This window comes from Balaenoptera acutorostrata, chromosome 17, assembly GCF_949987535.1.
Source record: "Balaenoptera acutorostrata chromosome 17, mBalAcu1.1, whole genome shotgun sequence".
Lineage (NCBI taxonomy): Eukaryota > Metazoa > Chordata > Mammalia > Artiodactyla > Balaenopteridae > Balaenoptera > Balaenoptera acutorostrata.
Window position 1 is genome coordinate 74560887 of NC_080080.1, and position 26965 is coordinate 74587851.

The 26965-nt window shown below is 40.1% G+C and overlaps 1 protein-coding gene across 1 annotated transcript in view; it reads right to left on the reverse strand.

The window, feature by feature from the left end:
• Positions 1 to 20389, reverse strand: part of CLVS1 (clavesin 1) — a 161527-nt gene extending 141138 nt beyond the window's left edge. Inside the window, exons 1-2 of the mRNA XM_007168566.3 lie at positions 20258 to 20389; positions 6641 to 7268 (exon numbers count right to left, since the gene is read on the reverse strand). Of these exons, the coding sequence (XP_007168628.1) occupies positions 6641 to 7095 (455 nt within the window). The 5' untranslated portion in view covers positions 7096 to 7268; positions 20258 to 20389. The remainder of the gene's footprint in view (positions 1 to 6640; positions 7269 to 20257) is intronic.
• Between the last annotated feature and the right edge of the window lie 6576 nt (positions 20390 to 26965).

Below are 26965 nucleotides of genomic sequence, written 5' to 3' on the forward strand. Positions count from 1 at the left end.
CCTACACACATAACCTAGATCCTTGCAGGACTATGGTAGGAATTAGAAATTATATGTATCAAACACTTGGCACAAAGGCAATTCACAAAGGGTGTTATTGACATCAGTGTTAGGACGTTTTTAGACACGCCCCATCAGGGGTTCTCACAGTGGCTTCTAGCTCCGCTAAGGGCTTTGGAAATATGAAGGTGGTCGTTCAGGTGATGACGGTACCTGGGAGAGGGGATGCTGGACATTCCCAATGCTGGACACAGTCCTGCACATTAAGAACCAAGCAGCTTCAAATGCCAGTTGTGCTTCTTTTGAGAATCTCTGCTCTTAAATCTTAGATCCTCTCCACTGTGGTCATTGTCTTCATCTACACCCTTGTCTACCACCAGGAAATCCACTTACAGCCTTTCAGAAGCTCCATGGATATTTTGAAATATCTAATCACTCAGGAGCTGAGCAGTCAGCTCCAAGTGTCTTTGGAATGAGCTTGGAATTGGAAGCCTTGAGTCTAAGTTTTTCCATTGATGAGTCATAATGCTCCTTGATTAGAAAGTATCCTCTCCTCCCCAAACCTCTTCTTTGTTATTTGTAACTTAGTGATACTGAAACTCCTCAAATGGTTATGAGCATCAAATCAGAAAATGTACATGGAAATGCTTGGGAACCATAAGGTCCTAACAGCTGTATAGAGTATGGAGGTACAGAATTATGCGCTGTAATATAACTGACTAGGAACCAACTTAAGGCTCTTCCCTTGAGAAATCTGATTGGCCTGAGCAATGCTGTGCTGAGCCATATTGGAACGCAAAGCACAAGGAAAAATCAATAATTCTTATCCTGCCTTCTTGAAAATTTTGATATTCTGTTCATCAGGAATTTTTGTTTGCGTTAATTTTGATTCTAAAAAATGTTTTATGACAATATTATTTACTTTGATTAATGAGTGTTTTGGTGCCCCCTTCAATTTTGCATCCCAAGCAAATGCACCAACCCCTCACCCTTGTCCCAGCCCTGGGGCTGAAGTCGTGGCTCAGGGTGCCTGATCTTCAATCCAGATGGCTGTGCTTCAGTGCAAATCTTTTGTCCCTGGTTCTGTATTTTGGGGAAAGAGAGCCTACAGGATTCATTGCCTTCTTATAATAACTCTATATACTCGAAGGTAGTAATCAAGCTGTTCATCAGCTGCCTTTTCTCTCTACTAAATTACCCTAACGTGGCTCTTCCTTAGAATAATACCTCAGCCTCCTCAAAGAACCAACTTTTCAACTAATTTTCCACCTGGCTGCTGATTTTTGAGCTTTCAGTTGTGGGAAACAAACAATACACTGACAAAAGAATGTCCAGTGTAATTTTATATATTTTGATTCACAATGCCTTTCCAATTGTTTTTCCCCCATTAAAGTACTTGGGGACCAGCTGGTCTACACATGGCACCAACGGATACTATTGTAGTCTATTGTGGGGCTTTTATTACCTGGCCTGCCCCCCCGATGCTTTTCTGACATCCTGAGACTATAGTAAACATAATAGGTAGGGACACTAAGACCAGGTGACTTCTCAGAGCCTGCCAGCCGCAACTGAGCTACCGTGGAGGACTTTGGAGCACGGTGGCTTGGGGTCTTAGCTGTATTGTCTATACTTTTCAGGAGGAGGAAAGTTAGTAATGGCATCAAATTCTGCTGCCCTTAGAAACAACATCTTGTGACTTGATATCCTAGATATTTGCCTGCTTTGAGTTTTTTTTCTTAAGAAACAACTGCCATTTATTGACTAGTGCTAATCTATGATCATGGTCATCCCCACTTTACAGGTGAGAAACTGAAGATAATAAGAATTTAAACAACTTGCTCAGGATCATATAGCTGGTTAGGAGGCCGCTGGAATTTGAAGCTGGCCATCTGGCTTCAGAGTTTGTGCATTTAATCACTATCCTATTCTGCCCCTTGGACACCATCAACTAGAGTAATTGGGGTTAATCCTTGCAACAGCTCCATATGCCAGATATTAGACCCATTTCCATTTGATAAAATTGAGGCTCCAGAAAGTAAAATAACCTGACCAATTTTAGCTCTTTTGTTAACTGAGCAAAATCCAGAAAAAAATAGACGAGTTCTTCTGTGCTCACATTTTCCCCTTCGTGGGAAGGGCATTCCTGGGCAAATCAGGCTGTGTGGCCCCCTGCAAGTATTCAACTCAGAAAGAAACAAGAAATAGATGTCTTTTTTTATCAGATCTTAGGGGCAAGTTGGGGATTCTTGCCAATGTTGTTATGAATTAAGGTGAAAAAGATCAAAAGGCGCATTGAGCAAGAGTGTTTCCTTAGGTTTCCGTTACACACCAGGCTGCTGAGCTGAAATGTACACTCTGCTGACCCTGGAGGTGCTGGCTTCATTGTATGAATGAGTAGGTGGGTGCTGATTTAATCTAAGTCGTTTCGGTTCAGCCCGGCAGCCTCAGGAAAGACAGAAGTCGGCTGAGGAGGCCAGTTTGTGCTCCGAGACCCCTGTGTTCTGTGGGCACACCTAACCCTGCACATGCCCCTGGAGGGTAGCACTTCTCATCACTCACTATTCTGGGCTCTTGCTCAGGCTGTCTGCGTCTAGATGAATGAGATTTATATCGTTTTAATAAATATTAATAGCCATTTTAATCTCAGTAAACCTTTCATATGAGACGTTCAAATCACTTTCCAGTCATCTCAGGCTCCCCACGAGAGTCCAGTAATCATTTTGCAAAGCTGTGCTAACTCTTCAGCCCTTCGGGGTTCCATTAGGCTAGGTCTGTGTGACAGGGAACATGTCTGGGGAGAAAGCTAACAAGTGCTGAGGATGGGCAAGGGGCAGATCACACTCGTCAGCCCACTTCTGTTTTCAAATATTGTACTCCTGTCTCTATTTTTAACTTATTTATCATCTGTGCTCTATTATATTTGTAGTGGGAGGTTTAATAGTGTTTGTGATAATACTAGAAGCTAACATTAATTGTTTACCATGGGCCAAGCAATGCGCTGTGTACCTTAAATGCCTTGTTTCATTCAGTCCTCCCAACTACATTATTAAATAACCGTCAAGAGGTTGCTTGTCCCAGATCATATAACCAGTAAATCACATGACAGTATCCAGGTTCAAACTGAGGTTTGTTTGTTTCTAATCATCTTTGGCTATCAGTAAGATAGCCTTATCATTCACCTTCTTGTTAAAGCCAAAATGGTTTGGAACAAATAGTATTCTACAATTTGAAACAAACTGCCTCAAGTAGACGCAGCTTTGGGAGGGGTAGGAGGGGTGGAAGAAAGAGATATTGTGTGTGTGTGTGTGTGTGTGTGTGTGTGTGGTGTGTGTTTGTTGTGTATGTGTGTGTGAGAGAAGAGAGGGATTACTTCAAAGAACCTAGTGAATCAGGAGCCTATAAAGTGAATTTTAAAGTCCCTCTCCATCCATAGGATCAGGCTGAAAGAGCTTCACATTCATGAGCCATTAGAGCTAGAAGATATCTCAGGGATTACCTAGTTCAAGCTTTTTATTTTACACCTGAGGAAACTGAGGAACAGAGACGTGAAGTAACTCTTTCAAGGTTATCTTAATCATAAAGATTTGAATTATTCCCTTAAATACTTGTTTCTTCTTGCTTCTTAACACATTTTGAGGTACATACAGACCAAAGACTAATACAAAACAAGATATTTCATGATGATTTATCTCCTCATGTGTAAATCATCGCTTACTGGTGTTCTATGCATCATCTGTCTTAGCAGATACAAGTTCTCCAACACGTTCAACTAAGCACAAATGAAGTCAGCAGGATCATTCTCCTGAATCATCAAATTTTTCTGTTTCGAAATCCAAAATGTTCATGTGCCCTTTTCGAGAAGACAGCTGTTCCCTCTAGTTTAAGACTCATGTCCTGTGTTGATGGTTTACATCTCAAAAGGAATTCTCCTGTGGTAGATGGGAGTTAGCTGTCTATGTGTTTGCACCATAACTGGACAGTGGGTGGCCCAAGGGGTTGTTTGCTGGAGGGACATTGATTTTCATCGCGTTCATCATGTCCTTGTGCCTTAGCACAAGCCCTGGCACAAAGTCTACTCTTGTCACATGTTTGTTGAGTGAATGATATATGGGTGAATGTAAAGACCTGGAAATCTTTCTCATCAGCAGAGCATTGTAACAAGAGGCTCATCCTTAATGCTTATGGAAGAACAGAACAGAGACATGGCAGGGCAGCCCAGGCCTAGGTGCAGACCTGAACAATCTCCAGACTGATAGTGTTAAAACATTCAAATACCTTTTCAGGGTTAGATCGCTTTATTCCAGTTTACCAGCCAGAAAACAGCCAGTGGTCACTAAGGTGTCCCATACTAATCATCATTTTTAGGGGGAGGAGTAGTCATATGAGGCACTAAAGGGGCGCCCTAGAAATTCCTTTTAATTATATTTGGGAGTGGGGCTCTTTGGTATTTTTTTTAATTAGGAAATTTATTTAATAATTATAGTGATTGATACTTGAGTATGTACAATAGACCAGAAACTGCAATGTATTAATCTTTGGTATATTTTTAAAGTTAAACCTGTGTTTCCCCAAATACCATAATTTCAATATGATCCCCCTGTGAGAGCTCAAGCCACAGGTGAAGTTTTGGAGATTAATTCATGCATTCTTTTGCATTCAACATTTATTGCCTATTGGACCATATCCCCAAGAGATAAACATGAAAAAGTCACAGTCTCCTGCTCTCAAGGAACCTGCAGTCTTGGGAGGAGGGCTAAGAAAGAACACACAAGCAAACATGCAATTACAGTAAAGCCAGGTTAAGATAACTTGCTCTCAAGTCAACCCCACTCTGTATTTCACTGGTTGTGTGACATTGAATGAGTTACTTAACTTCTCAAGACCTCGTGTCATCAAACGTAAAATAGGGATCCTAGGAACACCAATCATGCAAAGTTCTTGAGTGGATTAAATGAGAAAATATATGTACATATAAATGCTTAGCAGAGTATGTGCTAAGGTACACATTATGTGTACCTTAAGGTACACATTATGTTTTCAAAAATATTAACTAAAATAACAGTGGTTCTTATACTCCAACTGTAAATACTTTAACGGAAATATGTGAGCAGAGGAAGGCACCTCACTGAAACAGGTTGGGATGGAAGGTAGATAAAGATGACCTTCCCGAAGAACCATAGAGATAGGTGTGAGTCAGTAGGCAGGTTATGTCCAAGATGGTTGGACTTGGCATAAGACGTGGTTGATCCCTCCTTTAAGTAGCTGGTGGGGCAAGTCCAGAGGCTTGGAGGCATGTTGAAACCTCAGCTATTTAAGACAAGGCTTACACTTCCAACCAGCGGGACCAGAGAACATGGAAAAGGGCAGAGGGTGAAGAACGAGCAGGAGATGCAGAAGGTGGATCATAAAGAGCTTTGCTTTACTTTGAAGACCTTGCAGGTCACTGAAGAATTTTAATGAGGGGAGCGACGTAACAGAATTTTGGACGGGTTACCCTGATGATGGTAAAGACTAGAATGGCTCAGAGGAGACTAGACCGGAGGCAGGGACTCCAGTCAGGAGGCTGTCTCAGCGATGCAGGTGAGAAATAATGAGAAGTTACGCTAGGGCAGTAGCCATGGGGGCAAAGAGAGTGAAGAGATTTGAGGTGGTTTTAAGAAGGAAGGGGTAGGGCTTCCCTGGTGGCGCAGTGGTTGAGAATCTGCCTGCCAATGCAGGGGACATGGATTCGAGCCCTTGTCTGGGAAGATCCCACATGCCGCGGAGCAACTAGGCCCGTGAGCCACAACTGCTGAGCCTGCGCGTCTGGAGCCTGTGCTCCGCAACAAGAGAGGCCGCGACAGTGAGAGGCCCGTGCACCACGATGAAGAGTGGCCCCCGCTTGCCACAACTAGAGAAAGCCCTCGCACAGAAACGAAGACCCAACACAGCCATAAATAAATAAATAAATAAATAATTTTTTTAAAAAAAGAAGAAAGGGGTAGGACTTGGCATTTAATTGGATGTGAGGAGCAAGGGCAAGGAGCAGTCCGGGAAGACACCCAGGTTTCTGGCTCGAGAGACTGGATGGATGGAAGAGCGGGGAGAGTGGGAAAGATGCTGCGCTCAGTTGGGACATGTTGAGTTTGCGGTTCTTTATAGGACTTTCCGGGAGAAATGGCTGGCAGGCATTTGGATGGGAAGGTCTGGCATGCAGAAGAAAGGTCAGATATTAAAGTCTTGGAGAAGATCCAAGAAATTAGTTCATGTGTTAAAAACACTTGACTTAAAGCCATCTACTGAATCCATTTTTGTTGTTGTTGTTAAAGATGAGAACCCTAAAGACAGAATATATGGTTCTTCTAGCAGACCAGATTTCAATTTTATTAAAATAAATGACCCACTTTGATGAATAGAATAACTTCTGAGGTCTCTTACAATTCTAAAACTGTGATTCTTTTGTTCCAAAACATTGCTGTGGATCTGTAATCACCTATTGATGACAGTTAAAAGACCTGTGGCCTTAAAATTCTCTTTGTGGACGTGTAGAATATATACTTTTAAATAAGAGCCCATTATCTGTAAAGGCATACAGCCTCAAACATGCAGTGACAATGCTTATGAAAAAGAAAAAACAAATAAAGACACTATCTACATTTACCTACTCTGGTCCCAATTGGCTGCAAACAGCAGAAGAATCTTCCTGCCATAGTGATCGCGGTTTTCCAGCACTCCAGGGAACCCATCGATGAGGGCCCTCTTAATGCCAGGATCATCAGCCTTGAAGTTTTTGAACATGTCCAGGTTTAGCTGGCGGTACTGGAAGTACTGGGCCAGGAGTCTAAAGGCATCTGCTTGGTGAAACTTCCTGGCTCGGAGAAATCTCAGGATGAAGGCATCATCTGTGCGTAAAAATCCAATGTCAGGCCTGGTGATGATCATGTCCCTGACTTGCTGAATATCCTGGTGCAAAACATCTGGGTTTTCATTCAGTTCTAGGCGAGCTTTCTCTATAGTCTCTGGGCTGAGTCCAGCCTGTAAATGGGTCATCTTGACCAAATCTCCTTTCCAAGTGCTTAATTTCTGATATTTGGGAAGAAAAGAGACTGGTCCCATTCACGTGATGGTCTGCTGAAATTGTGGCCCATTCAACAGTTTTTTTACTACCAAGCTGCCACTGAAACAGACAAATAGAGGGTCTTCTTTCTGTTCCTGGAAAGCAGTAGGACATTCAGGTCCTATGTGGTGGCGGCCATCCCAAAGAGAAGCAAAACCGAGGCCATTGCTTACTGCAAAACAAATGCACACAAGAGAAACAAACAGAGATGATACAAAGAAAGTCTGGGTAAGTTAATTGGAACTCAGAAAAGCAGTATATTATGCTGCAGATCTGATTCGAAGAATAAAGGGTATATTTTCTTTAAAAGAGGATATTTGGCATAATTTTATTATTGACAACTTCAGTGTGTAATATGCAAGTATTTGCAATACGTTTAGGAAGTTTTTAGTTACGTTGACTAGTTAACATGATAGTGTATGGTCAGATTAGTAATAGATTGCTTTTTTATGAATTACCCAAGAAGAGAGAAAAATCCTCCCCTGTTACCGCCTGCTTTATGGGGCTATTCACAGGCCTTCTATCCAGAGACATTATGACCTCCCATTAGCTTCTTTTCTCAAACAGTTTCTTGGGCTTCCCTGGTGGCGCAGTGGTTGAGAATCTGCCTGCCAATGCAGGAGACACGGGTTCGAGCCCTGGTCTGGGAAGATCCCACATGCCACGGAGCAAATGGGCCCGTGAGCCACAATTACTGAGCCTGCGCGTCTGGAGCGTGTGCTCCGCAACAAGAGAGGCCGTGATAGTGAGAGGCCCGCACACCGCAATGAAGAGTGGCCCCCGCTTGCCACAACTGGGGAGAGCCCTCGCACAGAAACGAAGATCCAACACAGCCATTAATAAATAAATAAAGCACACCTAGTATAGTGTAATAAAAAAAAAGAACAGTTTCTTTCACAGAAATACGCCCTCCTCCACCTGTTTTAAAGGCAGCCATTTGCAGCTTAACAATAAAAAGGGACTTTTAAAAGTCACCCTATTTTCACCCCACAGTACCTAATTACTCAAAACTAAACTCAATGAACTGGAGCAGGGAGGGAAGGACAGGCTTATGGCTGGAAGCTTGACCTTCAGTAATCAAATTCAACAGCAGTGAGAAAGGGTCTCATGTGCGGACATTTACAAGTGGTTTTACTATTCTGCTAAAGGCAAAGGGACTTGAGGACTTCCCTGGTGGCTCAGTGGTTAAGAATCTACCTGGCCAATGCAGGGGACACGGGTTTGAGCCCTGGCCCGGGAAGATCCCACATGCCGTGGAGCAACTAAGCCCGTGCACCACAACTACTGAGCCCGCGTGCCACAACTGCTGAAGCCCGTGTGCCTAGAGCCTGTGCTCCACAACAAGCAAAGCCACGACAATGAGAAGCCCGTGCACCACAACAAAGACCCAACACAGCCAAAAATATAAATAAATAATAAATAAATTTATTTTAAAAAAAAATAAAGGCAAAGGGACTTGAAACTCTCGGTTGTCTCCCTACCTAACCCAATATCCATACGGACTTAAAAGTCATTTTTTCGTATAACTTTTCTGTTGTCCTGAAATATTATTTTACTTATGATAATGATTGTTTTTTGTTTGTTTTGTTTTTCCCTTGGAGAAATAAATTTATTTATTTATAATTTATTTTTTATTGAAGTATGGTTGAATTATAATGTAGTGGTAATTACTACTGTACAGCAAAGTGACTCCATCACACATATATACATAGTCTTTTTCATATTCCTTTCCATTATGGTGTATCACAGGATATGGAATATAGTTCCCTGTGCTCTACAGTAAGACCTTATTGTTTTTCCATGCTATATATACTAGTTTGCATCTGCTAATCCCACACTCCCAATCCTACCCTCGCCCACCCTCCTCCCCCTTGGCAACCACCAGTTTATTCTCTATGTCCCTGATTCTATTTGTTTCACAGATAGGTTCATTTGTGTCATATTTTAGATTCCACATATAAGTAATATCATATGGTATTTGTCTTTCTCTTTCTGACTTGCAATCCCAATCCTGGGCATATATCCAGACAAAACTATAATTCAAAAAGATACATGCACCCCTGTGTTCATAGTAGCACTATTCACAATAGCCAAGACATGGAAACAGTCTAAATGTCCATCGACAAATGAATGGATAAAGAAGATGTGGTACTTATATACAATGGAATACTACTCAGCCATAGAAAAGAATGAAATAATGCCATTTGCAGCAACATGGATGCAACTAGAGATTATCATACTAAATGATTGAGTATTTTAATCCCCTTGGATTTTTCTACCTAAATGTTATACAGACAAATGCTCATATTATTTGCATCTTTCTCATTTTAAATATAAGTGTTTAAGCTCTCTCAGACATTGGTTTGGTCTAACTTAGAAGTTCTAAAAGTCAGAACATATTAGGTGTAGAAAAACTTGCAGGCATGCATTTTTTCCCTAGCTTTCCTAGATCAAACAGTATATGCAATAAGAGGCAGAATATTTACTTCCAACCTAATTTTTTTTTTATGCTAAGTTATTTATTTATTTATTTATTTTTGGCTGTGTTGGGTCTTCATTTCTGCGTGAGGGCTCTCTCCAGTTGCGGCGAGCGGGGGCCACTCTTCATCGCGGTGCACGGGCCTCTCACTATCACGGCCTCTCTTGTTGCGGAGCACAGGCTCCAGACGCGCAGGCTCAGTACCAACCTAATTATTAATGCCATATCATACAAAATAATTTTAAAGACAAAAATGATTCTTTTACTTAATTTAGGACTAGCAGTAATTTCTTCAGGGAGACAATCACCTCACACATTTCTGCTTTATATTGCCTTTGTGATATGGAGGAGATGAAGATCAGTTCAGGTAACTAGTATTCATTTTCAAGAATGAATATAGAATAGTAAAAAATTTTATTTACAAAATGCTGGCTTTGTAAAGTAATTTGTAAGAAAGTAGCATTTAGCTCTGTAATGTGTGAAAATAAGAAGTATAACAGAGTCTTGATTCTCACTGATTCTTAAGGACTTAGAATAGTAAAGGAAAACAGTGCTATGCACTAGTCCCAGGATTGGAAGAATCTTTAAAATCCGTCTAGTTCGACATCCATCTGATTTTAAAATTCCCTCTCTATTAGCCTCATCACACCCCTTCAAAATTCATCTCTACACCCATTGCAGTCTATCTTTGATTGCTCTCACCAACCAATGACCAGGATGATTGTATAATTTATTATCCAAATTTAGACACCAGGGGTCACTAATAACAATAATGCTCAACAACAGGCATACATGGGGACATTTCCAAGCAAACCCAGACAGATGATCACTCTACTAGTGAATGACCTTTCTGTTGCCACCTCCAATAGACAAATTTTGGTAACCTATTATGGGCGACCCCATCAGCATTTGATATTGATGACTTCATCCTTCTTAAGACTCTCCCATTTTCCCACTCTTTTCTGTGATTCCATACACCCTATTTTTCTCCTAACCTCTGTCCATTCCTGCTCCATCTTCTTCTGTGCTCACCACTTCATATGCTATTTTCCAGGATCCAACCGTGGCTTAACCACCTGCATGTGGATAACTTCAGTCCATAGCTCTCTCCTGGTCTTCAGGCTTACGTACACATTCCAGTTGCTTACTGGTCACCCCCACTTAGATGTCCCCTAGACACCACACACTCAGTATGTTCAACACTGAGCTAATCATAGTTGCTCATCCTGAATCCCCTCATCCTCCTCCATCTCTTACTGACTGACATCATCTCTGTATAGTTTCCCACGCTAGAAGCCTGGGAGTCAACTATTATTCCACCTTCTCCCTTACCGCCCACATCCAGGCAATCACTTCCGTAATATTTCTTAAATCTTCCCTGTGCTTTCCATCCATTTTCACTGTCTTTGTTTAGACCGCGTCTCCACTCATCTGTTTAGTTCTGCAACATTCTCCCTATGGTGCCCTTGTGGCCAACCTTGCCCTTTTCTTGTTCATTCTCTGTACTACAATTGAAATCTGCTCATGTCACTCCTTGATTGACAGCAATCAATAGCTTCCAGTTGTCCTAGGATGAAATATAAAACTCTGTGACGTGGTTTCCAAGACTCTTCATCATCTGGTCCCTATCTGTCTCTCCAGATTCACCCTCCAGCCATGCAGACACACCGAGACACTTGTAGTTTCTTCTCTCTTCTCTGGGCCTTGGCAAAAGATGCTCCCTCTGTCTAGAAAAACCACTGATTAACTCCTCTTTCCCCTTCAGGAGTCATCTTGGAGATCATTTTCTCCAGGAACCCTCCCTCACCTTCAGAGGTCACAGGTAGCCCGCCAGCCCTGACCACACCACATTTTATTGCCAAGTTCCTCTCTCCCTTCTCACTCTGAACTCGTTGCACAGAATCTCATTAATTACCTGGCTCTGACTCATCTGCGTATCCCCAGTACAGTGCCTGGCACACAGAGGGTCCGCGCCATGAGCAGAGCCCCTATGTTGTGTTCTCTGCCTATTCTCAGTGCCTGGAACTGTGCCTACACTGAGTAGGTGCCGTATATCTACGTACATATAGAACCAATTAATAAAGTCGTCAAAATGTTGTTTTAACAAGTAAGTGCTTTCCCCTTCTGTTTGGGTACCTGTAGGACTGTTTTCCTTAAATGAGGGTGTGGCAGCTGCCTTTTCATTTCCTTCCTCATCTACAAAGTATTATTTTCCTAGAAGAAGTTAGCCTATGCACACTGTACTTCCGATCATTGCCTCTTTGAAGCCTGCTGGGTGATAGTCATGGTTCCAGCCATGACACAGCGTGCTCAGAGCACAAGGCATAGCAAAGGCTCGTCCCTGGCAGAATATTTAAAGCTGCTGGGAGCAAGTTACTTCTCTTGCAGTTCAGGGAGCTCAACAGTGTTTCCAAGATAAATTACTATGAGTTCAAGGGGAGAGTTGAGGTTGCATTTTTCATGGCCCACTTCCACACATAGTTATGCCTCCAATCTATAATCTCTGAAATAAATTTGTTTCAATCTATATCTTTGTTCTGTGCTCAGCATACAGTGGAAGCTGCTGGGGAGGATACCCAAGCCAGGGTCACTGGGTTTCATACTTAGGATGAAATAGACATTTTCCATTAAAGGCAAATCCTTCATTTCAGAAGTCTGAATAGACTGCTACTAAAAATAACAGCTTCAATTGATAAGATTTAAGGCACTAAAAATGCTATGCTATACAAGAATGTTCTCCAGATGTAGCATTTTCAATTGCAATTTTTTTTGTTCACATGAAGGATTTGGTTCTCATTCAACTTTTCTGAATTGGTCAAACAAGTGTAAAGGATACATTGGACTAGGTATCACCTGAAGAAGTAGGAGCGGTTTCTGTCCTGGTGGTAATAAGAATTGCTTCAATTTATTATTTATTATAACTGTGCTTATTATGTCCCAGGCACTTGCATACTCTCTTTTTTATATAGTATATTATTTAATCCTTAGAACAACTATATGAGATGAGTATATTATTGTCCCCATTTTTCAGTTGAGGAAACAGGCACAGGAGGTGGTAAATGACTTTCCCTAGGTTACGCAGTTACCAAGAGTCAGAAATGGGTTTAAGCTTAAGGAATATTTCTGCTGTCCCATGTTCTTTATGACTGTGCTATTTCTTCCTATATGTAGCAGAGAGGTTCTAGTATTTACCACTTAAGACCTATGTGACTTTCAGCAAGTTACCATCCCTGTCAGAACCTCACTCTCCTTCCCTAAAATTCCTTCCGGATTCACTATTCTATAAGCCTAAACGTGCCTAAGGGGTTAACAGACATTTAGGTGGCCTAACACCATACCTTACAAATGTCCAGTTACCATCTTGTCCTCATATTTCATCAGCGGATGACAGGAACTATTCAAAATCTACCTATCTATGACTTTTCCGGCTTTCATTGATTTTTGCTCTGCCTTTACGTATTTTCCTGTGGCTAAAATAACAAATCAGAGGCCCTGCCATTCTGTTTGAAGGACTGATATTTTGGCATGCCTAGTAGAGTTCCAAGCATAGCCTGGGCATTGAAATGTGCTTGATAACCCAAAAGGGCACTTTAGGCAGATTCCTATGAGCTTTGGAAACTCTCTCTTCCACTGCTGGTTGGGTCCTAAATGATTATTTATTTAGAGATTGTTTCAAATACATGAAAAGTAACTCACTACGCTCTCTGGGGAGCCCAGGGTAGAAGCTTACTTCCATTTCTAATCCATGCTTTTTCTAATGAACTAGAAATTTAGGTAGTGGTATTTTTGTATGAGGGGGAGGAAAGAAGAGTCTGCATATCATGATATTTGAAATCATGGCATCCATAGATTCCAGATTCATACTTCATCTCAAATTTCCATTAGAAAAAATACATATTTGTGTATTTCCTCATACAGAATTCAATCTTAAGAAAGTGTATTTGCACACACACACTTATAGACACATACCCTAGTCTTTATGAACCAAGGAGTCTAGGTGGAAAAATCATTTCAGAAAGTATAATAATTCAAATGAAATCTATTTTGGTTATTTTATAATCTATTATTCTCATTTATTTCATTATCCTTAGAAACACACATTAAATATAATGATAGCAATCAGAATAATAATAACCATGTCTTATCTACAAATATGTACATATGTGTATTATTATTTCAAAGCATTTTACATCAATTATCTTTTTTCATCATTACAATGATTCTGCAATAGGTAGAATAAAGATAATTCCCTGGGAGATGCTGAGAATCATGTGAAATAATGTAGGTAAAAGTGCTTTGAAAATGAAAAGCTCCAGTTTACATTTACTGTAATATTCTTGTTGATATCATACTTCTGTTGTCTCCAGGTAGATAAAAGGATGTTGAAGCCTAGAACAGCTAAGCACCAGGCATTAAGTCAGGTAATGAGCTAGTGTGAAAAATGAGGGAAAAAACAAACAAGTATTTGTTGACTACTTGTTACGTGCCTCGGGCTTTGGTATTATATAGTCTAATCTCCACACTAACCTTTAAAGCTAGGTTATTACTTATTAGATAAAAGGATAAATCTGAGATTTAGATAGATTAAGTATAGCTGGAAGAACAAAGATTCATACCCAAACCTGCCTGACTCAAAGCCTGTGTTCTGTCCATTGCCCTACCCTGCCTCTCAGAATAGGTGCTTTCTCTTTACCAGCCTGGGTATCAGTGCTCTCAGACTCACTCACACAGCAAGCACAGACCTACACCCCATCAATCCTAAGGAAGAACATTTAAGAGATGTAAAATTGGCCAAATTTGGGAGGGAAGAGTATATTGTTGTCATGACCAGAAAGATGAAATCTATAAATCCTAAATATTGTTTGAAACATAAGAACATCAATAACTAATGAACAATACCTCAAATATTTATTGCTTCTGAATGTTCTTGATAATACAGAGAACAATTTTAAATACATATAAATTTAAATTAATACAAATACAAAATGAGAAACTGTACCTATATTTGTTTCATGGGTTTCTTTTATAAGAAAAAGATGAAGAATGAATCTCAGTGATAAAACTTTCCACATGAAAGTCTAATCAACTACCTCAGCCATCAGTAAGTGTGAAAGGTGTGTTTCAAAATTTTAAATGTATATTGAATTAGGTTAACCCTTATGGCTCTTCACCTTTCTAAAATCTCACTTCTAATTTTTTAACTGAATATGTATTTCCCCCTAGGAGTGCTGAAAGGGATTTTTACACTGAATGAAATAAAAATAGATGCTGCTGATATATCAAAACCAAAATCAAAAGTCACAGTGAGCAAAAATCTTTTTTTAAGTACAATTCTATTTGAAATCTTTCCTGAAAGATGATATGCTCCCTTAGTGCCAGTGGAGCCTCTATTTAAATCTCAGAGGTCAGTTGATTACGATATTCTATGGTGCTGACCAGAAAGGAAACTTATTTCCAAGTGATGAATTTGAGATTGACCATTATGCTTTGTAGAACTTCTCTGCATAAGTACTGGCAAGGGAACATAAGCCTTGTGAGTAACAAATTGAACTCCAATCCACTGACTTTCTATCAAACATTAGCCAACTTGCAGATATGAGCTATCTATACCCGGGGCAGGGAGAGTAGTCTAGAAGGATAAAGGGGAAACCTTTAATCATCTGAAAGTGTAGTGTGGCCAGAATTTAGCCCCTGGCTCATGGTCAACTTTCTGTTGCCTTTAGCTCAGTAGTAGCCCAGGGCTTACCCTTGCCACATAAACATTCGTTGTATAGACCCCCTTGGCTCCCTTTAAAATAGCAACTCAACACACAGTCATCTGCCCCCATTTGTTCTTGCTCTTAAGGAAGATTAAAAGTAAATTAGAATGACTTCTATCACAGTAGAGACACTGAGAACTTCTACCCAAAATAGATGCCAGATCAGAATTAGAATAGGCTGGGACTCAGATGAAGTGAACTTTCTTGACAAAGGATTGTGTCCTGTTCCAGAACAATCTATAAAATGTTTGTCCTTTTAGTTTGCTTTGGGGCAAATAATGCAAGGAGTTAAAGGGAAAGACAACTTGTAAGGAAGGCATGGGAGTTTTTGGCCTCCTAACTGTGTTAGGTAGAAAAGTTTGTAATTGAAGCAGTGGTTACCTTACACTTCACTGTATTTTAAATAAAGAAAGTCTCTAGGGGAAAAATCATTGAGACATAGAAAATTAAACTGGAATGTTTTTCTATGCCATTAAACTATCCCCATAAGAAGTCATTGGCAGTCAATGCCCCAGTTTTAAAGACAGATTCATTGTGCTTCTTAGGAGTATCAATGAGAAGGGAAGGAAAACAAAAACACTTGGAAGAAGGTATTTCTCTCAGACTCTTTTTGAGGAGGAAGAACTGGAGGAATGTAAGAAAGGCAGGGCTCACTCAAAGATAGCCATTAAACCCACTGGTCCCCCTTTTCCACTCAGTGTTTTTCCCCGCGTATCTATGTGACTAGGACTCTTTTTCTGGGTGTGATCTGGAAGACTATGAAAGCAGCAGGAATCAGAATTAAGAAAACTGCCTGGTGAAAATGAAAGGCAGCAGAGGTGGGAGGAAAGGGGCTATTTGCATAACTTTCTCCTCAACTAGAGCTATGATTTTTGAGCTCTTATTGCCTCAGAACTTGGGGTGGTTTTTGCTTTGTTTTAGTGTGAATGCCATTATTTAATAATCAGACATAAAGGTGGGCATGTTAAAAAAAAAAAAAAAAGAAGGAATTTGTTCTTTGCTGTTGCTTCTCAAAGTATGGTCCACGGGTCAGCGGCATCGGCAGCTCATGGAGCTTGTTAGGACCACAGACGTCAGGACCCACCCAGACGTGCTGAGTGGTTCACAGAATCCCCAGTCAATTTGGATGCACATTAATGTTTGAGCAGCACTGACCTAAAGGATTGATAATCAAAGGGCTTGAGAAGGTAGGTTAATTACCCCTGAATTCAAAGCTCACTCTGTCTGCGACAGCAGTGCTACTTTGTCCAAGAGGAGAGTAAAAGCACTCCCAGTGTGCTTTTGGAGCATTGACCCTTCCTTTTGGAGAACTGACACTCATAAAAGATCACCTCATTAATTGTTCTCAAACATGCTAGTATGCCCTATATACCAACCAAAAGCACTGAAGGAAGGAAGGAGGAAGGAAGCAAGTGAAAGCAAGAGAGAGGGAGAGAGAAAAGGAAAGAGAAAAATCTTACATGTTTAGTTTGATTTATTTTGTCCACACATAAGACTAGATGGCTTTTATTTATAGAGCCTGGGATTGGAGTTCCCAAGTGCCATTTCCAGGCCCACGGATTCTCGCTTACTCCCTCCAAAACTACAAACTAGTGAATACTGAATACACTGTGTACTTGACACACATACAGGTGTGGAACTTTACGTAAGACATTTGAGCAATTATACAGGCTGAACTGACATGATGTTATTCTAAGGAGAGGAGATGGAGAGAGTGGTCTGAACAATACCTACAAATTGGAGGTGTGGCTAAAAGGGTCCAGAAGACAAGAGTGGATCATCTCAAACACATATGGGGAAAACCCTACTGGCTCAGAAGTCAGGAAGAAGAAAGCTCACAGAGAATTACCCCCCACACAGAAACTTTCATGTGATAACAGGTCCGTAAAGGGGGAGAATAGGATTACCCGGCCAGAGACAAGATGATCAGGGGTTGTGGGCATCAGCAGAAATAGTGGAGAATAATGAACTTATTAACTGAATAAATGAAAGCTTTTTTATGGAGAAGAGAGTGACCAGTTGATTTCTACATCCATGAAGAATCAAGCCAAAGAAGGTAAACTTCCATTAAGCTAAGAAAAATTGGATTGAAAAATAACCACAGTTTTCTCTAGAGAAATGTACACTTGGGGCTGACATTGGAGGCTACAGTCTTAGAGTAATACTGTGGATCTTCTCCTGAAATTTAGTCTAGTAAATAAACAACTGGATAAAATGAACAATAATCAAAACAATAAAAATTTGGGAGAAAGATGTAATGGGGAAAAGATCGCGCTTAGCTTAAGGGGTATTTCTGGGCTGACTGCATGTGGCCAAACTTCATACTTTGTATACCCGTTCTGCTGTGTTTCGTCCTCTGGGTCACCATTTAATGGGAAAGCAGAGAAGATCCAAGTCAACCTGGATCCATTTACTAAGGATGCCTCTGCTGGGGAAATGTGTGAAATCGTGAATAGGCTTCTCAGGGTTACTAAGGTGTCCTTTTGTGAAACCTGCAGAAGTGAAAAGACACCACCAATTCTGGAGTTCTAGATTCCCCCATTTGGGAAATGAATGACCTTCCAGCTTTATACTCCACGATTCTAAAGGATGCACCTCTCTGGGAACATGTCTACAAAAGTGTTATGATGCCACTCTGCTGGAAAATGTGTTTTCTGTTCACCTTTAAATCCATCATAAAAATGAGAAATTTCTGTTATTGAAAATATGAAAAAAGCAAAATACCCCTTAATAGAAAAAACAAAAGGGGAAGCCAGGATAGTGGCACTTTAGAAAAATTAATAAGCTCAGTATAATATCTTAGTCAAAGAAAAGCATTGCTTCTGAGACAGATGCCTGTAAATCTCATGGAAGCAGCATTGTTTTGAAATTTCCCCAGCCACAGGAAATTGTATCAGGCACAGGAAGAAGTAGCATTGAAGGCACTACATTCCTGGCCCGAGTTTCTGGTTCAAGCAGCTAGAACTGGCAATATGTACATTTTAAAAAATTGTCTGGGCTGAACCATTCTTTGCAGACAGATAAGGGAGTTTTAAGAATCTGGTTGCTTGGGGACTTGAGAAGTCCAGTTTACTGTGGATATTACCAATCTAAGGACAATATATAGATGACCAGATTTCCTTCCTCTCTAAAATCCATTTCACCAGATATTTTCACTAGTTTTCTTGGTTTGAATTCAAAAGTGAGTGAATTTTAGATGCAGATAGAATTAATTCATAGCAGTAAATAACTTTTGACAAAATACTACTATTCCTCATTCAAGAAGAGTATTTGATGTGAATTTTTCCTCAGAACTTCTTCCAGCAGATCCTTGTTTGTGACTGTTTTTTTTTTTTGACAATGCCTCTGATAATGAGCAAGCTGATTTAGACAAAACTTGCTTCTCTTTCTCTTTAAAGAGGCAGAATAAATGTACAACGGGGATTTTTTAATCAACCTTTTCTGTGCTTTGGTTTAAACTTGGTTGTTACATGTGACTGACATTATTCCCATATGAAATTATAATCCATCTCATTTTTAATAAAGATGTTGATTTTATGAAAAACAATTTGCTAAAAAAAACCCAGCATTTTGCTGTTTCGTAACAATTGATTAAATGAGTACCCACGAAAAGATTTTTATTTATGACAGGCTCGGGCACTTATTTTCTGAGGTTTGTTAGCTCTTATAAAACAGATGGTCCTGGCTAAATCAAAGAGGTGCTATGACTTGTGTTTGGACCTTTAAGATATTTGAAGACCCTAACTTCCTTTCAGCTGAGATAGAAAATCTTAGCACTCTAAAAGCAGAACCTGGTAGAACAGTTACATAAAATGCCTTTTCCATTTTTTTTTCACTCTATTACCCTTTACTATTATAGGAAGATGGTGTTATCGCCTGATTACTGAGAAAGCACACAGAAATCTCGCCTTCAAAATCCGAGTCAGTCCTTGACTAGGATGAACAAAGCCAGGCCATCTGCTCTGAATATCATTACTACTTTGGCCATTTGGGCAAGGGATCTATCTTCTCTGCTTCAAAGAGAGGTTTTAGATTGGAAAATTGAAATTAAATAAGTAGACAGGAAGAGACATTTGGACAAATAACACTTTCCAAAGAGAGCCCCATTTGTTAGGTTATTATCATCATGATCATTTTAATTTTCATTCTGGCCACAGAGTTAACCTTTGGGGTCTCTGTTTTACAAAACATTTCAGTAAAAAACTTAATTCCAGAGTTTCTGCAATAAACGCTTAGGAAGGAAAACCAGCATGTGGGTGAATATGAGTCATCAGTCACCACCCCCCCGCCCCGCTTCCTGGTGATTCTCCGCTGGAAAACCAGAAACATGGATTGAGTTTATACAGCTATTTCACCGGAATAATACTATACCGCAGGCCATGTTAATTTCCTGAACTAAACAGTCCCTAATCTGCTGAAAGGCAGCTGGCTAACTGCTGGTGTCTGGCAAGTGCCCCATCTGTCCCCCTGCCCAGGGTCTGTCTCTACTGTCTTCACTTTCCCGTTCTCTCAGGCAGACGTCTCTCTTTGTTTTCAGGGGTGTAGCCCACCTGAACTTTCCTTTCTATGCCTGAAAACTTGGGCTCTTTTCCTCTATCCTGCGGACCTGCGGCTTTGTTTAAGTGACAAGGCACAGTTGTGTTGACTGTAGTTACGGCGCTGGTGATGGTGGAGATCATGACGGTGATGGTGGAGATGGGGGGCTGATGGTGTAAGGAGCGCAGGCTGAGCGGGCGCCGCGGGGGAGGATGGACCACGGAGGCGGTGGAGAGTGGGGTGCGAGAGGGATGGAGTGAGCAGGGATTGCAGATGGGAGCTGTCCACGCACCGAAGTGCTGAAACGCCGCAGCCATGGCATCACAAGAGCGGAGAAAGGCGGGGAGGCGCTGCAAATATAGAAGGGAGAAAAAAGGCAACAAATACCTTCACACGGCCGCCCAGCCTTGCTTTGGGAATGTGTTTCTGCAGGTGTCCTCGGTGCTGAGCTGAGTGGGTGAGATCCCCTATTCTGGCAGGTTCGGGCTCAGATTTCTCTAGAAAGCTGTGAATGAGAGCCCTGGCTCTTAGGGGCTGTGATTTTGGTAGGAGGCGTGTGCGCCCGAGACTCTGTCCTTCTAAATGGAGCCTGGCTTTCCCCTGGGTCCTAAATGCCTCCGCAACGTTGGTTTCCCCCGGTTCCGTCAAGACAATACTAAGAATTATTGTAATTTTGTAACATCTGGGACAAAAAGTATTTACTTACCATTACCCCCCGACAGACACAAACCTTAAAAACAAAACCTTTTAAACAGATTAATGCAAGCGCTGAAACAAGACTCGTGTGTGTGTGTGTGTGTGTGTGTGTGTGTGTGTAAATTTAACAGATGAGAAAGTATCACAGACCTATAGGGGAAAGGATGGATTATTTCATTAACAAATGGTGGTAAGAAAATGAACGATTTGGAAAAAGCTCAAATTAAAGCCCCATCGTACCAAATTAATTCCACCTAGATTAAAGAGCTAAATAAGAAAGTAAAATAAAATTTAGAAAAACAACTAGAAGAACATAAGAAATATGTTTACTGATTTCAGCATAGGGAAGGCTTTCTAAGCACCGGAGGAATAGAAGCAATCATAAAGAAAAAAGGGCAATAAGTTTGAGTGCATAAGAATACTTTTGAATGTAAAAATGTCATTAACAATGTAAATATAAATGACCACTTGGAAAAAATTGCAACAAATATATGTTTCATACATAAAATATCTCATATATCAAAAGAAATACACTATCAGCCCAAGGGAGAAAAAAAAAACAAGGACAAGCACATGACAAAGAATTCACTAAAGAAAGGTGAATGCATTATAAACCTATTTTTTTTTAAATCAACCTTTCCTGTACAGAGATACGTAATTTAAAATAGTGGATTTTGGCTGAGGGTTTAAATCTACTTAATATCTCATGTTGTTGAGATAACGATGAAGAAGTGTAACCTTTCTATAAATCTATTTTGCAACATACATTGAGTCATAATATACATACAGTTAGACCCAATAATTCCACTTTATACACCTTATCCTAGGGATATAATCAGATATGCAGATAAGGATTTATGTACATAAATTTAATTTAGGACCATAGAAACTGTCAAAAATAATGAAAGAATCACATTTTTGTATATAGCCTATAATATTTGCAGCTATTAAAAACATATTTTTGAAGACTACTATAGACAAAGAAACATGCTCACAAAATGGTAAGTGAAGAAAAAGCAAGATAGCAGATACAGTACCGCCCATTATAAAGTTTTCATATTTACTAATAAAAAGAAACATTAAATATTTTAATGCAACCTTTTTATCGTATATTTCACGGAGCCTTTAAAATTGTCAGAATTCTTCCAACTCTGACATAGCATTATGTGTTTATTTACTTATCTGTATATTATCTCTCTCTCCAATAGAATGTAAGTGCCACGTGGTAGAAAATTTGTCTCTTCTGTTCAGGACTTCTTCCCAATCACCTAGAAGAATGCCTGAATGTCATAGAAGTTCAATAAATATTTGAGAAATAGAAAAATGAATGAACGAATGAATGAATGAATGACATAACCCCCCACATACCGATATGTTTTAAAACATTTTATAAAGCTATGAATTTCATATAAAAAGTTATCCAAAAAGGTATAGTACACCAAAACGACCTGAGGTTGCTGCTGAGTTTCGATCACATATCAGCTTAAAGGGACATCTTCAAAAGTATAACTAATCATGGGCATGACTTGCAAAGTAGCACTAAATGGGAACTTTTTAGGAGAAAAAAGTTTTCTCTGATTAATCTGCAGTCTAATACTGTTCACTTCTTCTTGATCACGATCCCTTTAAAAGCTTTGTAGGCTTTCCTTTCTTCTGAGATGTTAATGTTAATTATTCTGCTTCTCTTCCTCCTTTCATCAATTTTATAACCACTAATAGAAATATAAACCAAGACCAAGACGTAAGTGTTTCATTAGCCTATGATATAAAAAGACTTTTTCAAAGTTTCAGATGAATTTGGCTACCTTTGCTCAGCTTCTGTTCTCTTTCAGTTTTTTTTCCCACCGTCAGTTGTGACTTTTGAATGACATCAGTGATAACCTAGCCAAGTTTTATTTGTATTTGTAGAAACAAAAATCATATGTGTGTGTGCGTGTTGTGTGCGTACTCTCCTTCCCGAGAAATCTTTATAGAAGAAAACTCTCCCCACTTATATGAGGCTGAGACATAAACCCAGAGTGCTCCTGCCTGATTGAGTGATAGGACCTACAGAGGTGGGCAGAGTAACCACAAAAGCTACTGGCTGCCAGAAATATAGTCTTATATTCTGAAAGTTTAAAAAAAACAGTTTTAAAATTTACTTGCACTGATCAGAGTGAAAAAAATAGTTTTTTTTTAAAAACCTCTCTTTTATTTATGATTAGAACAGATATGTTCACTATATTACAAGATTTACTTCTTCCCAAAGTGCCAGTGAAAGTATACCATTTCACTTTGTATTTAAGGATGTTACCCTTGCATTGTTTATCATAATACCATTCTACACCGCTTAAAATTTCTGTGTAAGAACAACTGCCCTTTACTGAGTAGATGTGTCTTCACTGTGTTGGATCTTTTTGTTTCCAGGATCCAGATTATCTTTGCTCAGAGCCTTTGCTTGGTAACTGCTAAGCAGAGGCTTCTGTGATGGGTTTCTTTTCTTTCCTCACCCTGATTGAGATTGTTCTGCTACTTGGCACACTCTACTTACCCTCCATTTCAGCTTCTTGTATTTCTCAGCCGCCTACGTATTTGTTTGCAGGGCTCCTCCACATCCCCTTTGTGTATAAGTAGCCAGTGCCAAGGGTTCAAGTGCAGTCTGCTCATCTGCTCACAAGCATCTTTCCTGGTCCCTGACCTCGTGCCTGACATTCCTAAGTCAGTTACTCATTTCCATACTGCCTTAAAGGACCCTGTTAATGTTGGATTTGCTGTGGTCTAGGTTTGGTTGACGGGAAGGTGCTTTCTGTGGTTGGCTAGTGACCGATGAAGGTTGTATCCATGTGGGAGTGCACTAAAGTCTAAGAGTCCAGACAGATGGGATAATACCCAGAGAGATCTCGATATTTATAAGAGAGATGTTAGGATGATATTACAGTGGTAAAATAGCACATTTCTAGACAACTGGATGTTTAAGGACTGGGTAATGTATAAAGACTAAGGTCAAATTGCAAAAGTAAAAATATTTTACTTAGCCATAAGGATAATTCATTCTCCTTATGTATGTTTTGTAACGTACATCTCAATTTATTTATTTATTTATTTATTTTTATCAATTTATTTATTTATTTATTTATGGCTGCACTGGGTCTTTGTTGCTGCATACGGGCTTTCTGTAGTTACGGCGAGCAGGGGCTGCTCTTCGTTGCGGTGCGCGGGCGTCTCATTGCGTTGGCTTCTCTTGTTGCGGAACACGGGCTCTAGGCACACGGGTTTCAGTAGTTGTGGCTCGCGGGCTCTAGAGCGCAGGCTCAGTAGTTGTGGCGCATGGACTTAGTTGCTCCGCGGCATGTGGGATCTTCCCGGACCAGGGCTCGAACCCATGTCTCCTGTATTGGCAGGCGGATACTTAACCACTGCACCACCAGGGAAGCCCTCAATTTATTATTATAAGAGACTGTCACTGATATTTTTACTATCTAATATGCAGGCCAGTGTTGAAGTTTTAGAGTTTGTATTAGTCAGGATAGGCTAGGTAATGCTGAAAGAACAAATTAACTCTGCACTGCCAGTGGCTTCCCACACCAGTGTCTTCCTCCTTGTTTACACTTGTTTGGGGGCTGTGTTCCATCTGGTCACCTAAGGGCCAGGTGAGGAATTGGCACAGCAGGGAAGAACAATGTGTGGAGACCTTAGACCTGCTTGGAAGTAACACACATCTTTTCTGCTCACAGCCCATTGGCCAGAACAAGTCACATGGCCCTGCCTGTATAAAAGGGAGCTGGGAAATGTGTACAAGCACAGGGATATTTGATGAGCAGTCAATATTTATACAGCAGTCTACCCTTGTGGTTACCAAGAATGTCTTAACACACATAGAACATACTCAACCCATCTCCAAAGATTAATTTATTCACTACATCTAGCTCCAGGTTTCAGATCTCTAGGTTTTATGGAGTTGTCTTATCCAGATGTGATCCTCTGTCCTAAAGATGTATTAAAATGCAAATTATTTGCAACCTATCTCCCAACATACCCAACATATAACAGTAAGAGAGGGACAGGGTAACCACAACAAACACTCCCGTTTAGAAAGGGAAGGATGGGAGAATCCCTGGCAGTCACTGAGCCCAGTAATTCTGAAATCACACTGAACGGGTGTGGCCAAGACCTCCTGCACTGGGGGTTAGAGGGTTTTTTTGATTAGAGTCTTACTCTGGTCTCTGGGAAAAGCTTCTTATTCCTTTGTTCTCTGTGACCCCTGGCACCACATCTGAAAGATTGCTGTTTTTTCCATTATACACCTTGGCCGCATCCAAAATGGGAATTACAGAATATGCCCTTAGTTGAAATTGAATTTCCAATTTTAGTTTCAATTTCTATTTCACTTGGGTCACAGCAAACATCCAGTTCTTTGAGTAGCAGTATGCACTCAAGAAACCACACAACCACATAGTTAAACATTTATAAATTCCAGCATTTATTTCCCCCAAAGTCTAAATGAGTAAGCAAGCTAAAAAGGTGGTAAAGTGGTTTACAAACTGTATCTCTGAATTGGTCAGTTTTTCTCTGTCTTGACCACTACCAGATATCTTCTGCTTGTTGTCATTTTGAGGGTTCTTGGAGAGATTCATGGAACCAATGTCACAGGTTGCTCCATCACTGCTGTGGCAGGTTGGGTGTATCTTCCAACTGGGACCTGGGTGGTATCGATATACCTCACATTCCATTGATTCAAGGTTACAACATTCAGTGTTGCATCGTTAAGCTGGAGTGTTCGTAGATCATTGTATTCTAATCTGTCCTGGACAAGGTGACCATATGCTCATCAAAGTATCCCATTTCCTTTGGAGTGACATGGAAAAGCTTTAAGTTCACATCTAGTCAATTTTGCATGTAAAGCAGGTGTGAACAAGTGGTTGCAAACAAGATGAGGCATCCTTTACAATATTTTGAAAGATATATACTTCAACCTCCTTAGGGGATACAGTCTTTCAGCCCATTACCTTCCATAGGGGAACGAGGGGGGCACACAAGTTATTTCAGTTCTCTAAGGCTCATGAATTTTTTATTCCAAGTTCATAGGTTTTTTGAAAGTATTCTCTGAATACTTTAGAGGTGCATTGTCTGTCTGGCTTAATCGGTTTCATATTATAATATCCACAGTATAGTTCTTTGGAGACATAGACTTCAGATCTGCTATATTTATTTGCTTTTTTACCCCCTCAATGTATTTGTTACCTCTCAGTATATTTGAGCCTCTCTGGAGTAGTAAGTGGTAAAGCCAGATCCTTTACCTGATCTTTTTCTGGAAAAAGTCTAAACCATTGAGAGGTTTTAAGTAACCATGAAGTAACATCCTTAATCTGATTCTTGCCAAAAATATCTGTTTTAATGGACTTTTCCTCAAATTCTTTCTTAATTTTAACTCTTTCTTTGGGAGTAAAACTCAATCAGCTATTCCAACATGGTGAAGTGTTGGATTTCTAGAAGTCTCTATTTCCTTGTATTTCTACTTATAAAACCAGTCATCCTTTTCTTTTTCTCTTTACTATCTTGTAAGACACAACAAATAATAACCAAGACATTCTACCACAAACACTTTGTTTTTCACTCACTTTCCCCTAGAAATTTGAGTTCTTTAAATATGCAAACTTACTAAGTTATTGCAGGTGACAGTTTTGCCAAATGTTTTACTACTGCATAACACGGATTATGTTCCTTACCTTTGATATCAGACTCCTAACCACATATTGCCAACCATTAAGTCAACACTACACAATTTATTTTTTAATACAGCACTTCACTTCCAGGAGATGGTAGGCTATGCTTCAATGATAAGTAAATCCAAAGATCTCAGAGTCTTCATACAACAAAATCTTATTTCTCATGCTGGAGGTTCAGTGCTGGTTGACAGGCAGATGGGATGCAGGGGAGATTGAAGGGCTCTGCTCCTCAAAGTCAGACTTAGGGAAGTCCCATCATTTGGAAAGCCATCATGACAGGAAGAATGAGTCCATGAGAACTCACACTTACTCTTCCTGCTCTGACCTAGAAGTGACATGTTTCATTTCTACTCATAGCCCATGACCAGAATAAGTTGTTTGCTCCTACTTGAATGCATGGAGCTGGGAACAAGGGAGAGAGTAGTTGATGTGCAGTAGGATTTAATAGGGAAGTGCAAACCTAAGCTCATTTCCATGCTTGAGAGACTAAAAACAAAGACCTAACAATGCATCATTATATATACTCTGACACTCATCGGAGGGAATCATCATGCAGGATCAAACAGTAGGAAGTGCTCAAGGTTGGAAATTCTTGACAGAAAGAGTAAAGTAATTCAACCTGTAGAGAATGTCTACTATGTTTCAAACAAGGAAGCATAACCACTGCTATCATAATTATTACTTTCTATGACTG